Raw genomic sequence first — 13301 nt, 5'->3', positions numbered from 1 at the left:
ACCCACTCCCTCTGGCAGCTCGTTCCACATACGGACAACCCTCTGGGTGAAAAAGTTGCCCCTCAGGTTCCTATTAAATCTCTCCCCTCTCACCTTAAACCTGTGCCCTCTAGTTCTTGAATCCCCAACCCTGGGAAAAAGACTAAGTACATTCACCCTATCTACGCCCCTCATGATTTCACACACCTCTGTAAGATCACCCCTCAGTCTCCTACGGTCTAAAGAAAAAAGCCCCAGCCTGTCCAACCTCTCCCTATAACTCAGTCCCTCGAGTCCTGGCAGCATCCCTGTAAATCTTCTCTGCACCCTTTCCAGTTTAATAACATCTTTCCAATAGCAGGGCGACCAAAACTGAACACAATACTCCAAGTGCGGCCTCACCAACATCCTGTACAACTGCACCATGTCCTCCCAACTTCTATACTCACTGCCCTGACCAATGAAGGCCAGCGTGCCAAACGCCTTCTTCACCACCCTGTCTACCTGTGACTCCACTTTCAGGGAACCTGAACTACTAGGTCCCTCTGTTCTACAACACTCCCCAGGGCCCTGCCGTTCACTGTGAAAGGCCTACCTTGACTTGACGTTCCAAAATGCAACACCTCGCACTTACCTGAATTAAACTGCTTTGCCATTGAGATCTTCAAGTTCCTGGGAGTGAACATCACCAACAGCCTGTCCTGGTCGAATCACGTAGATGCCACGGCCAAGAAAGCTCACCAGCACCTTTATTTCCTCAGGAGGCTAAAGAAATTTGGTTTGTCCCCTTTGACTCTCACCAACTTTTACCGATGCACCATAGAAAGCATCCTATGTGGATGTATCACGGCTTGGGACGGCAACTACTCTGCCCAGGAGTGCAAGAAACTGCAGAGAGTTGTGGACACAGCCCAGCGCATCACGGACACCAGCCTCCCCTCCTTGGACTCTGTCTTTACCTCTCGCTGCCTTGGTGAAGCAGCCAGCATAATCAAAGACCCCACCCACCCGGGTCATTCTCTCTTCTCTTCCATCGGGTAGAAGATACAGGAGCCTGAGGGCACGTACCACCAGACTTAAGGACAGCTTCTACCCCACTGTGATAAGACTATTTCAATGGTTCCCTTATACCATGAGATGGACTCTGACCTCACGATCTACCTTGTTGTGACCTTGCACCTTATTGCACTGCACTCTGTAGCTGTGACACTTTACTCTGTACTGTTATTGTTTTTACCTGTACTACCTCAATGCACTCTGTACTAACTCAATGTAACTGCACTGTGTAATGAATTGACCTGTACGAATGGTATGTAAGACAAGTTTTTCACTGTACCTCGGTACAAGTGACAATAATAAACCAACACCATTCCTCGGCCCACTTACCCAGCTGATCGAGGTCCCCCTGTAACTCCTGATAACCATCGTCCCTGTCAGCGACACCACCTACTTTGATGCCATCTGTAAACTTACTAACCATGCCTTGTACATTCTCATTGATATCAAGATGTAATGCTGGGGGGGGTCAGATGTAAATCATCGGGTTGTGATCGGGTGTGGAAATACCCAAAAAGTCACAATATCATCAAGAGATGCAGCAAGGAAATAGGCCCTTTGGCCCACTGAGTCTGTGCCGACCATCGAGCACCCATTTACACCAATCCCATTTCATCCTCCCCACAGTCCCATCAACTACCCCCAGATCCCACCCCTCACCCACGCACTGGGGGGGGAGGGAGATTTACAGCGGTCGTCTAACCCACTGACCCTGCACGTCATGGGGACGTGGGAGGGGACCGGAGCACCTGGGGGAAACCCACGCAGTTACAGGGAGAGGGTGCAGACTCCACACACACCACCACCCACAGAGCGCCGGAGGTCGGGATCGAACTCTGGGGCTGGGAGGCAGCGGCACTACCCGCCACGCCACTGTCGCCCGAATGTGAGCTGTGAAAACAGGCCACTCTGCCCCTCTAGTTACTGCTGCATCAGTCCATCCCCCTCCAATGCCCAACAACAGCTCCCCTAGACTGCCTGCACATGGGGGGAGGGAGGGGGCAGCGGGAGGGACCCAGGCTGGGGTGGGGAGGGCACAAGGGTGTGAGTGGGAGAAGGAACGAGGGTCAAGCCCCAGCAAGGCTGAAGGAGACTGTTCAAGCGCTGACCCCTGTCCCGGGGTGTAGCCGAGCCCTGACCGGTCCTCACCATGTACATCGCTGCAGCCACAGGCAGGTAGAAGCTGTAGAAGGCGGTCTTGTACTTCACTATGGCCTTGTACCTGTGGGAGGCAGAAAGAGTCCCTCGTTACCCTTCCTCACTGCATCCCCAGCGAGCGAGACCCTCCTCACGCTGGGGAACCGGCACACACCGGGGGGAGTTCCCGTCCCGGTCGCACCCGGGGCCGGAGAGAGAATCAGGAGGGGGAGGGGTAAGAGAGAGGTGTGGGAGAGGACATGGGGGGAGGGGGGAGAGGGGCAGAGGAGCGGGAGGGGAGAGGGATGGTGGCGTGTGGGGAGTAGCTCACCTCTCCTCGGTGAACTGGTCCAGGTCCACACGACTGGGCTGAGCCGTCATCAGGTCCAGGGACTGTCCCAGCTCTGTCTGGTAGGAGGTCTGAGGGGGAGGAGGACAGGAGAGGTGGGTGTGGGCCCCTCAACCTCTCCCCACCACCCCTCTCCCCACCCACTCCCTCCCTCTCCCCCCGCCTCAGTCCCTCCCTCTCCCCCCACCAATCCCTCCCTCTCTCCCCGCCTCAGTCCCTCCCTCTCCCCCCACCTCAGTGGCCCCCCTCCCCCCGCCTCAGTCCCTCCCTCTCCCCCCACCTCAGTGGCCCCCCTCCCCCCGCCTCAGTCCCTCCCTCCCCCCCCACCTGTCCCCCCCGCCTCAGTCCCCCCCTCTCCCCCCGTCCTCACCTGGAGGAAGAGCTCCAGCAGGTTGACATAACAGGGCTGGGACCTCAGGTACCTGCGGAGCAGTCGGTAGACGGCGGCTTCCAGGAGGTAGGAGTCGTTGATGGCATCCAGTCCCACTCCATCCTGTGGGGGGGGGGGGGGGGGGGGGGAGGAGGGAGAGAGGAAGGGAGAGGCAGAGGAGGGACAGAGGGAGAGGGAGGAGGGGAGGAGGGGAGGGGGGATGGGTGGGGGACGGACGGAGGGAGAGGGAGGAGGGGAGGGGGGATGGGTGGGGGACGGACGGAGGGAGAGGGAGGAGGGGAGGGGGGATGGGTGGGGGACGGACGGAGGGAGGGGGAGGAGGGGAGGAGGGGAGGGGGGATGGGTGGGGGACAGACAGAGGGAGAGGGAGGAGGGGAGGGGGGATGGGTGGGGGACGGAGGGAGAGGGAGGAGGGGAGGGGGGATGGGTGGGGGACGGAGGGAGGGAGAGGGAGGAGGGGAGGGGGGATGGGTGGGGGACGGAGGGAGGGAGGAGGGGAGGGGGGATGGGTTGGGGACGGACGGAGGGAGAGGGAGGAGGGGAGGGGGGATGGGTGGGGGACAGACAGAGGGAGAGGGAGGAGGGGAGGGGGGATGGGTGGGGGACGGAGGGAGAGGGAGGAGGGGAGGGGGGATGGGTGGGGGACGGAGGGAGAGGGAGGAGGGGAGGGGGGATGGGTGGGGGACGGAGGGAGGGAGAGGGAGGAGGGGAGGGGGGATGGGTGGGGGACGGAGGGAGGGAGGAGGGGAGGGGGGATGGGTGGGGGACGGACGGAGGGAGAGGGAGGAGGGGAGGGGGGATGGGTGGGGGACGGACGGAGGGAGGGGGAGGAGGGGAGGAGGGGAGGGGGGATGGGTGGGGGACAGAGAGGGAGAGGGAGGAGGGGAGGGGGGATGGGTGGGGGACGGAGGGAGAGGGAGGAGGGGAGGGGGGATGGGTGGGGGACGGAGGGAGGGAGAGGGAGGAGGGGAGGGGGGATGGGTGGGGGACGGACGGAGGGAGAGGGAGGAGGGGAGGAGGGATGGGTGGGGGACGGAGGGAGGGAGAGGGAGGAGGGGAGGGGGGATGGGTGGGGGACGGAGGGAGAGGGAGGAGGGGAGGGGGGATGGGTGGGGGACGGAGGGAGGGAGAGGGAGGAGGGGAGGGGGGATGGGTGGGGGACGGAGGGAGAGGGAGGAGGGGAGGGGGGATGGGTGGGGACGGACGGAGGGAGAGGGAGGAGGGGAGGGGGGATGGGTGGGGGACGGAGGGAGGGAGGAGGGGAGGGGGGATGGGTGGGGGACGGACGGAGGGAGAGGGAGGAGGGGAGGGGGGATGGGTGGGGGACGGACGGAGGGAGGGGGAGGAGGGGAGGGGGGATGGGTGGGGGACAGAGAGGGAGAGGGAGGAGGGGAGATGGGTGGGGGACGGAGGGAGAGGGAGGAGGGGAGGGGGGATGGGTGGGGGACGGAGGGAGGGAGAGGGAGGAGGGGAGGGGGGATGGGTGGGGGACGGAGGGAGGGAGAGGGAGGAGGGGAGGGGGGATGGGTGGGGGACGGAGGGAGGGAGAGGGAGGAGGGGAGGGGGGATGGGTGGGGGACGGAGGGAGAGGGAGGAGGGGAGGGGGGATGGGTGGGGGACGGACGGAGGGAGAGGGAGGAGGGGAGGGGGGATGGGTGGGGGACGGAGGGAGAGGGAGGAGGGGAGGGGGGATGGGTGGGGGACGGACGGAGGGAGAGGGAGGAGGGGAGGGGGGATGGGTGGGGGACGGACGGAGGGAGAGGGAGATGTTAGATCCACCCTCTCTCTGTATCCCTTCCCCTTGGCGACAACATCCGGTCTCAGCACTAATCCTGTGCCCCCCCACCGGGCAGACGTCGCAGTCCCGACCCTGAACTGTGTGGAGGAGTCATGGACACAGACCCCCAGGACCCGTCCCATCACGGTGTGGGGGAGGCAGACACGGGCTCGGTCCGGTCGGCGCACGGTGCGGTGATCAGTTGTTAGGGGGTGGGGTGGGGGGGGAGGGGGGGGTGGTGTATTGTGGAGGGTCATGGCTGTCAGGTGACAGCACTGCCCCCTACCCCTGGTTGGAAGACACACCACTGCCGATCAAGGTTTGGCCCTGCCCAACCCATCAGCACACACCTGACCATTGGCCATGTGTAAATTACCTGGGCTGGGACTCCCCCCCCCCCCCAGCCCTCCAGCACTATAAAGGGTGCCACGTGTGCTTGGCTCTCCCTCTTTGCGACCTTTGAGGGACCACCCTGCTTCACTCAGGCTGAGCACCGTGGAACAGTGCTGGAGAGATCGTTGGTGAGGCGTGACCTGTTAAAGGGTTGGGAGCATTTTAGTTAGTGTCCGTAGTAGCAGAGAGCTGTGCCTGCACTGAGTCAAGGGGTGGCGGGTGTTGTATTGCTTTTCCTTGATTGTATGTACCTAGTCTGGTGTGCGTGTGTGTGTGTGTGTTTTGCCCCCGGTGTGATTTCCCCACGCTCGCTATAAACTGTGCGCACGTGTGTGTATTATTCTCGTTACCATTTTCCCTGGTTTGTCCTTCGTAAATAAAATCCTTTCCTGCTAGACTGTGTTCAGAGTCCTTTTGCCTTCTGAGAACCCGAACCTGTTTCACAACAGGGGGACAGACCAACATGTGACCCACCTTCCGATACCAGCAGACCTGACCTCGCCTGGTGACAGACTGGTCCATGATGTCATCTGCGACCAGGAAGAAGGCTTGTAGCTGGGGACAGGAGAGCAGAGATCAGCTGAGCGCCCCGGGGTCGCCCCTACCCCAGGGAGGGGAGGGGAGGTTCAGGAGAGGGGTGGGGATGGGAGGATTAGGGGTAGGGTTAGGGGAGGGAATAGGAGGGGGACAGGGGTTGGGGGAGGGGGGAGGGTCAGGACCAGGGAAATGGGAGGGTTCGGGAGAAACGCCTTGGGTCCAGGGGGCGGAGGACGTGCTCGGACCTCGTTACGGGGGGCAGCGGACACACTCACCAGCTCGACACACCAGCCAACAATCAGCGCCAGCCTGAAGTTATCCTCTGTCTGGTGCTGGGGAGCAGCCAATTCCCGGAAGGAGGCGATGACCGACAGACCCCGGTTCCTCTTCCCACCCGGAACATTGTACTCAACCGCCTGTCCAGGGGAAGGGTGTGGGGGGGGTGTGAGGGGTCGGCGGAGACAGCAGACGGGTGAAGACTGGTTTGTCACTTCATCAGTTGGTTTGCTGACAGTGCCAGACCCCCAGGCCCAGTCACCTGCCCCACCCACAGTGCACACTCCCTGCCCCCGCAGCCCCTCTCCTCCCACACTCCTTGCCCCCGTTTTACACCGCCCCCACACAGCAATGCAGTGCCGTGCAGAGGAGATTTACTAGAATGTTGCCGGGTCTTCAGGAGTTGAGTTACAGGGAAAGACTGAACAAGTTAAGACTTTAATTCCTTGGAGTGTAGAAGAATGAGGGGAGATTTGATAGAGGTTTACAAAATTATGAGGGGTATAGACAGAGTTAATGTGAATAGGCTCTTTCCACCTAGATTAGGAGAGATAATTACGAGAGGACATGGCTTTAGGGTGAAAGGGGAAAGGTTTAGGGGGAACTTCTTCACTCAAGAGTGGTGGGAGTGTGGAACGAGTTGCCATCTGACATGGTAAATGTGGGCTCACTCTTAAGTTTTAAGAATAAATTGGATAGATACATGGATGGGAGCGGGCTGGAGGGTTATGGACCGAGTGCAGGTCAATGGGACTAGCAGAATAAAGTTTAGGCACAGACTAGAAGGGCTGAATGGCCTGTTTTCTATGGTTAAAGCTTCCAACCCAATCACTGCTACTCAGGCAATAAAGCCCTTTGTTCATTCACTTCTCTCGCTCTGGTTCCTGCTGCTGAATTCCCCTCCCCAACCGCCTCCGAGAAGGTGCTCGTGAATCCCTGTCTGGTGAAGGTGGTTCCCATTTTGTTGCTGGGCAGGGTGCTTCCACATCGCAGGCACTGGGTCCAGATTTCCCGACAGACGTCTGGCCCTGTATTGTGGAGGGCCGTAGCTGTCACGTGACAGCACTGCCCCCTACCTGATCGGAAGACACACCACTGCCAATCAAAGTTTGGCCGAGCCCCACCCATTAGCACACACCTGACCATTGGCCCCTTTAAGCACCTTTGTACTTGGCCTCAGGCCATTGGCCTTTGTAAATTACCTGGGCTGGACCCCCCCCCAGCATGATAAAGAGTGCCACAAATCCGTCTTCTCACTCATAACAGGCCCCCCCATCCTTGCCCCCCCCTCCCCCTCACCCCAGCCCCACCTCCCTCAGCCGTTTGATGGCGTCCCCAATCTCTGGGTGCCTCAGGTCCTCCTGCGTCAGGTCGTCCACCACCTGGGCAAAGATCCGATCGAAGTCCTCACCGTCGCTGTTCGCCTGGGGCTTCTTGTCCGCATTCATGGTTGGGGGACCTACGGGGAGGGGGTGGCGAAAGGTCAGGGCAGGTCATGCAGGGGAACACAACCCATGACCCTGGCATCCCGCAGCGCGGCCCTCCCTCTTCACTGCCCTCCACCACCCCCATCCCCACCCAGTGCAACACCCCCTAGCTCGGGAGACCCGTCCCGTACACAATATCACAAACAAAGAAGCAGAAGTAGGCCATTCGGCCCATCCAGTCTGCTCCGCTACCTCACCATGAGCTAAAGTATTCTCCCATCTAGCCCCAGTTCCCGGCCTTTTCCCCATATCCCTTGACACCCTGACTAATTAGATACCTATCAATCTCCTCCTTAAACACCCCCAATGATGAGGCCTCCACAACTGTACGTGGCAATGAATTCCTTAAATGCATGACCCTCTGGCTAAAGAAATTTCTACTCATTTCTGTTCTAAATGGGTACCCTCTAATTCTAAAACTGTGCCCTCTGGTCCTGGACTCACCCACCAAGGGAAACTGCTTAGCCACATCTACTCTGTCCAGTCCTTCCAACATTCGAAATGTTTCTATGAGGTCCCCTCTCATTCTTCTGTACTCCAGTGAGTACAGTCCAAGAGCCGACAAACGGTCCTCGTATGTAAGCCCTTTCATCCCAGGAATCATCCTCGTAAATCTTCTCTGAACCCTCTCCAACATCAGCACATCCTTCCTAAGATATGGGGCCCAAAACTGTGCACAGTATTCCAAATGAGGCCTCACCAGTGCCCCGTAGAGCCTTATAAACACTTCCTTACTTTTATACGTTATACCTCTCGAAATAAATGCCAACATAGCATTCGTGTACAACGCACAAAGTGCTGGAGGGACTCAGCTGGTCGGGCAACATCCGTGGAGGGAAAAGAACAGTTGAGATTTCAGGTCGAGACCCTTCACCCGGGCTGTCCATCTTCCCCCCCCACAGATGCTGCCTGACCCCAGTCCCTCCAGCATCTCGTGCGTTGCTCCGGATTCCAGTGTCCACGTGTCCCGTGACCTGTATCATTGTCAGGAGGACACTCGCCTCCTGAAGCCTACCCCTTCATTCAATACAATCATGGCTCACCTGTCCCAGACTTCGTCTCCCCATCTCCCCACAGCCCTCAGTTCCCGGATCTTGCAAATACTCATCTCCCTCCACCTTAAATCCTCCTGATCCAAACTCCACCACCCTCCAGGGGCAGAGAATTCAAATTCTCATCGTTTTATAAGATATTTATTTATTAGTCACATGTACATCGAAACACACAGTGAAATGCATCTTTTGCGTAGAGTGTTCTGGGGGCAGCCCGCCAGTGTTGCCATGCTTCCGGCGCCAACGTAGCACGCCCACAACTTCCTAACCCGTACGTCTTTGAAATATGGGAGGAAACTGGAGCACCTGGAAGAAACCCACACAGACACACGGGGAGAATGTACAAACTCCTTACAGGCAGTGGCAGGAATCGAACCCGGATCACTGGCGCTGTAATAGCGTTACGCTAACCGCTGCGCTACTGTGCCTTCCAAGTGACCTGCTGTTGCTGTGTGTAAGCCTTCAGTGATCCGTGTACGGGATGCCCAGGTCCCCCTCGACACCAACACCCCGCCATCTCTCACCATTTGACGAATACTCTGCCTTTTCCCATTTACCAGGCTGAACAACCTCACATTTTTCAGGAGATTCTCCTGAAGTTATAGAATCACAGAGTGTTGGGAGCAGGCCATTCGGCCCACCAAGTCTACACTGACCAGTGGGCACCCATCTGCAGTAATCTCATCCTCCAGCACTTGACCCACAGCCCCTCTATACCTTGCTGGTCTGGACATCTCTTAAACGCTGTCCACCCCTCTCTCAGGCAGTGCGTTCCGGGCACTTACCACTCTCTGGGTGAAGGTGGTCCCCCTCAGATCCCCTCTAAATCTCTTCCCCCCACCCCCCAAATTGACCAGGAGAGGGGGCGGTGTACATGCACCTGTCTACATCAATGGTTGAGAGCTTCAAGCTCCTGGGAGTGAACATCACCAACAGCCTGTCCTGCTCAAATCACATAGATGCCACGGCCAAAAAAGCTCACCAGCACCTCTACTTCCTCAGGAGGCTAAAGAAATTTGGTTTGTCCCCTTTGAGTCTCACCAACTTTTACCGATGCACCATAGAAAGCATCCTATGTGGATGTATCACGGCTTGGTATGGCAACTGCTCTGCCCAGGCCCATAAGAAACTGCAGAGAGCTGTGGACACAGCCCAGCGCATCACGGACACCAGCCTCCCCTCCTCGGACTCTGTCTTTACCTCTCATTGTCTTGGTGAAGCAGCCGGCATAATCAGAGACCCCACCCACCCGGGACATTCTCTCTTCTCTCCTCATCCGTCGGGTAGGAGATACAGGAGCCTGAGGGCACGTACCACCAGACTTAAGGACAGCTTCTACCCCACTGTGATAAGACTATTCAATGGTTCCCTTATACAATGAGATGGACTCTGACCTCACGATCTACCTTGTTGTGACCTTGTACCTTATTGTACTGCACTTTCTCTGTAGCTGTGACACTTTACTCTGCACTGTTATTGTTTTTACCTGTACTACATCAATGCACTCTGTACTGACTCAATGTAACTGCACTGTGTAATGAATTGACCTGTACGATCAGTTTGTAAGACAAGTTTTTCACTGTACCTCGGTTCAAGTGACAATAATATACCAAAACCTAAATCTGGGAATAGTTTTCCTGCAGTCTACACTGTCTAGTAATTTTATACACCTCAGTCCTGTCCCCTCTTAACCCCATCCACTCTAGGGAGGACAGACCCAGCTCCTCCTCACAAGTGAAACCGTCCATTGCAGGCAACACCCTGGTGAATCTCCTCTGCACCCTCTCCAGTGCGGTGCCCAGAATTGCAGGCAGTGCTCCACCTGAGGTCTGACCAGTGGTTTATAAAGTTGGGGCAGGACCTCCCTGCTCTTGTTCAATGATGGCCGGTATCCCATACGGCCTCATACCCAGGCTGTCTACTTGTGCTGTCACCTTCAAGGATCCAAGGTCCCTCTGTTCCTCAATACTCCCAGGACCCCACCATTCACGGTGTACGTCCCAGACTCATTAGCGCTGCCAAAATACATCGCCTCACATTTATCAGGATGAAACTTCCTCTGCCTTTCCACTAACACATTGATGTCAGCCCGTAGCCTAAGACTTCTGTCAACAACTCCACTGATCTTCGTGCCCTGGCTGGTTTCACCACACCGTCCACAGCCCTCAAGATCCCTGTTCCCTCAACTCTGTAGTTCCGTTGGGTCACCAGCCCTCCCTGGTAGACGGAGGCAAAGATCTCCCGCACCTCTCACCCCCCACCCCCCACAACCAAGAGGCTGGGCGCAGTGAGACTGCACGGGAAGAGGTTTGTGGGATCTTGCTGTGCAGTGCTACCAATGCACCCGTGTTCTGCTGCCTGCAAGGATCATGGAGGTCCCAGGGCAAGGTCAAGGTGGGGTCAGCGAGGTCAGGGTGAGGCTGAGGTGGGGTCAAGATGCAGTCGCAGGGATCAGTACCGGGGGTCAGGGTGAGACAGAGTTGGGGTCACAGGATAAGGAGAGTTATGTGGGTCAAGATGGGGTCAAGGAGGGATAGGTGAGTCAAGATGAGGTTGAGGAGGGATACATGGGTCAAGATGGGGTCAAGGAGGGGTCAGGTTGGGGTCGAGGAGGGATAGGAGAGTCAAGATGGGGTCAAGGGCAGGTCAGGTTGGGTTCAAGGTGCCATGGGAGCACCAGTAGCATCCTTCGTCACGTGTAGAGTGGGGAGGGCCCCCCCTCGGGCAGCCCCACCACCCCCTGCAGCCCAGCTTACCGCGACTCTGGGCGAGCTCCCTCCGCACGGCGCAGCGGCCCAGGCGAGGAGCCAGCGTCACGGCGCGCACCAGCTGACGGAACATGGCATGGCGGCTCTACAACAACAAACAGCAGCCCACGGGGCCCAGCCATTAACGCTGGGGTGGGGGAGGGCAGCCAAGGTCTCGCTCCTACCCTTCCTCCCTCCACCTCCCCCCCCACCCAACCAATGTCTATCCCAGGGCCACTGCACCACGCACAGCAAGATTACACAAACTTCCAGACCACACGGTCATGTTTTACGTTGGGCGAGAGAGACATTTTAATCAGGGGAAATACCCCCTCCCGCGGCACGGCGCTCCCTCCTCACCGCCCCTCCCGTGGCGCTCCCTCCTCACTGCCCCTCCTGCTCCTGAGGAGCCTCTCCACCCCCCTCCCTCAGCTTGGAGACACACTCTGGGGTAGGACCTCCTCGCCCATTCCTTATCCTCCAGCTCACCGCCCACACAGGGACCCGGCAGAGAGAATCACTTCTACGTCCTCTTGCCACCACCCCAATCCTTTCCGTTCTACCCCCAGCACCCACTCTCAGCTCCTGCCCACTTCTTCCTGCTTTTACTTGGGTCGTGTGACAAGGACCTCCTCTTCTCCCAGCCTGAGCCCAGGATCTCCATCCCCATCCCTTCCCAACTCCTCGTGTCCCCCTCCTTCCCTACACCCCCTCCCTCCCTAATCCTCCTTCATTCCCCCCTGCCCAACGACATCATGAATACTGTCTGAGCACAGGATCACCATTCCCACCCCCTCCCTCCCTCCCTCCCCCAAACCCGGGGGGGGGGGTCCCTCTCCCCCAACAGACCGGGGGTCCCAACCACCCCCATCTCTCCCCCAACAGACCGGGGGACCCACCACCCCCCACCTCTCCCCCAACAGACCGGGGGTCCCAACCCCCCCCCCACCTCTCCCCCAACAGACCGGGGGTCCCAACCCCCCCCCCCCACCTCTCCCCCAACAGACCGGGGGTCCCAACCCCCCCCCCCCCCCACCTCTCCCCCAACAGACCGGGGGTCCCAACCCCCCCCCCCCACCTCTCCCCCAACAGACCGGGGGTCCCAACCCCCACCTCTCCCCCAACAGACCGGGGGTCCCACCCCTCCCCCAACAGACCGGGGGTCCCACCCCTCCCCCAACAGACCGGGGGTCCCCCCCGCCAGCCCGGGTGCCCAGCGGCGGGAGCGGGGCCCCGGACACCCACCTGCTCCCGGTTCTCACTCCCTCTGCCTCCCGCTCACAATGACAGCAGCAGGCGCCGGTACCGAGCATGCGTCAGAAGTCCGGGCCGCGGGCGCTGCCGGGAGATGTAGTCTTCCCGCCCCCCTTCCCTTCAGGCCGGGCGGCGGTGACGTCCGCAGCTGAGGACTACAACTCCCGGCGTGCAGCGCGCCGAAGGCGAACAGGCGCCGGATCCGGCCGTGCAGAACCCACCCCCTCCACCACCTGATTGGTCAGGCGGCATCGCACGAGAATGGGGAAACCGGGACGTCGACCAATGGGTGTGTTGGGAAGGCTGGGTGACGTCAGGTGGGTCGGGGAGGCGGGGAAGCGGTGCGAGGAGGCGGCCAATCAGAGAGCAGCGGCGGGCTGTGGCCCCGCCTACCGAGGAGGGAGGAGAAGGCGGGCGGTTGTATTCCCTCAGTGACCCCCCATCAACCCCCCCCCAACCCCCTCACACCTCACACCCCTCACCCCTCAACCCTTACCCCCTCAACCCTCCCCTCACCCCCCACCCCTCCCCTCAACACCCCTCACCCCTCCCCTCACCCCCCACCCCTCCCCTCAACACCCCCCACCCCTCCCCTCACACCCCTCACCCCTCCCCTCACCCCCCACCCCTCCCCTCAACACCCCTCACCCCTCCCCTCACCCCCCACCCCTCCCCTCAACACCCCTCACCCCTCCCCTCACCCCCCACCCCTCCCCTCAACACCCCTCACCCCTCCCCTCACCCCCCCCCCTCCCCTCAACACCCCTCACCCCTCACCTCACCCCCCACCCCTCCCCTCAACACCCCTCACCCCTCCCCTCACCCCCCACCCCTCCCCTCAACACCCCTCACCCCTCCCCTCACCC

The 13301-nt window shown here is 59.6% G+C and overlaps 1 protein-coding gene across 3 annotated transcripts; it reads right to left on the bottom strand.

Moving 5' to 3' along the window:
• Positions 1 to 189: 189 nt before the first annotated feature.
• fdps (farnesyl diphosphate synthase (farnesyl pyrophosphate synthetase, dimethylallyltranstransferase, geranyltranstransferase)) lies at positions 190 to 12525 on the bottom strand. 3 transcript variants are annotated; one of them, XM_052045778.1, is made up of 9 exons: positions 12427 to 12525; positions 11191 to 11287; positions 7206 to 7354; positions 5895 to 6035; positions 5557 to 5637; positions 2892 to 3014; positions 2504 to 2592; positions 2185 to 2257; positions 205 to 744 (listed from the first exon to the last, which is right to left on the bottom strand). In XM_052045778.1, the coding sequence occupies exons 2-9, from the start codon at positions 11273 to 11275 to the stop codon at positions 619 to 621; spliced, it is 867 nt and encodes a 288-aa protein (XP_051901738.1). In that variant the 5' UTR covers positions 11276 to 11287; positions 12427 to 12525; the 3' UTR covers positions 205 to 618. The 3 variants fall into 3 exon arrangements, with proteins under 3 accessions (XP_051901740.1, XP_051901739.1, XP_051901738.1); XM_052045780.1 differs by lacking the exon at positions 5895 to 6035 and having other exon boundaries at positions 190 to 744; XM_052045779.1 differs by lacking the exon at positions 11191 to 11287 and having other exon boundaries at positions 200 to 744; positions 12427 to 12490.
• Positions 12526 to 13301: the final 776 nt, after the last annotated feature.

The sequence above is a fragment of the Pristis pectinata genome, chromosome 40 (genome assembly GCF_009764475.1).
Source record: "Pristis pectinata isolate sPriPec2 chromosome 40, sPriPec2.1.pri, whole genome shotgun sequence".
In the NCBI taxonomy this organism is placed as follows: Eukaryota; Metazoa; Chordata; class Chondrichthyes; order Rhinopristiformes; family Pristidae; genus Pristis; species Pristis pectinata.
The sequence above is the reverse complement of the archived record's forward strand: the minus strand, read 5'-3'. Positions and strand labels throughout refer to the sequence as shown.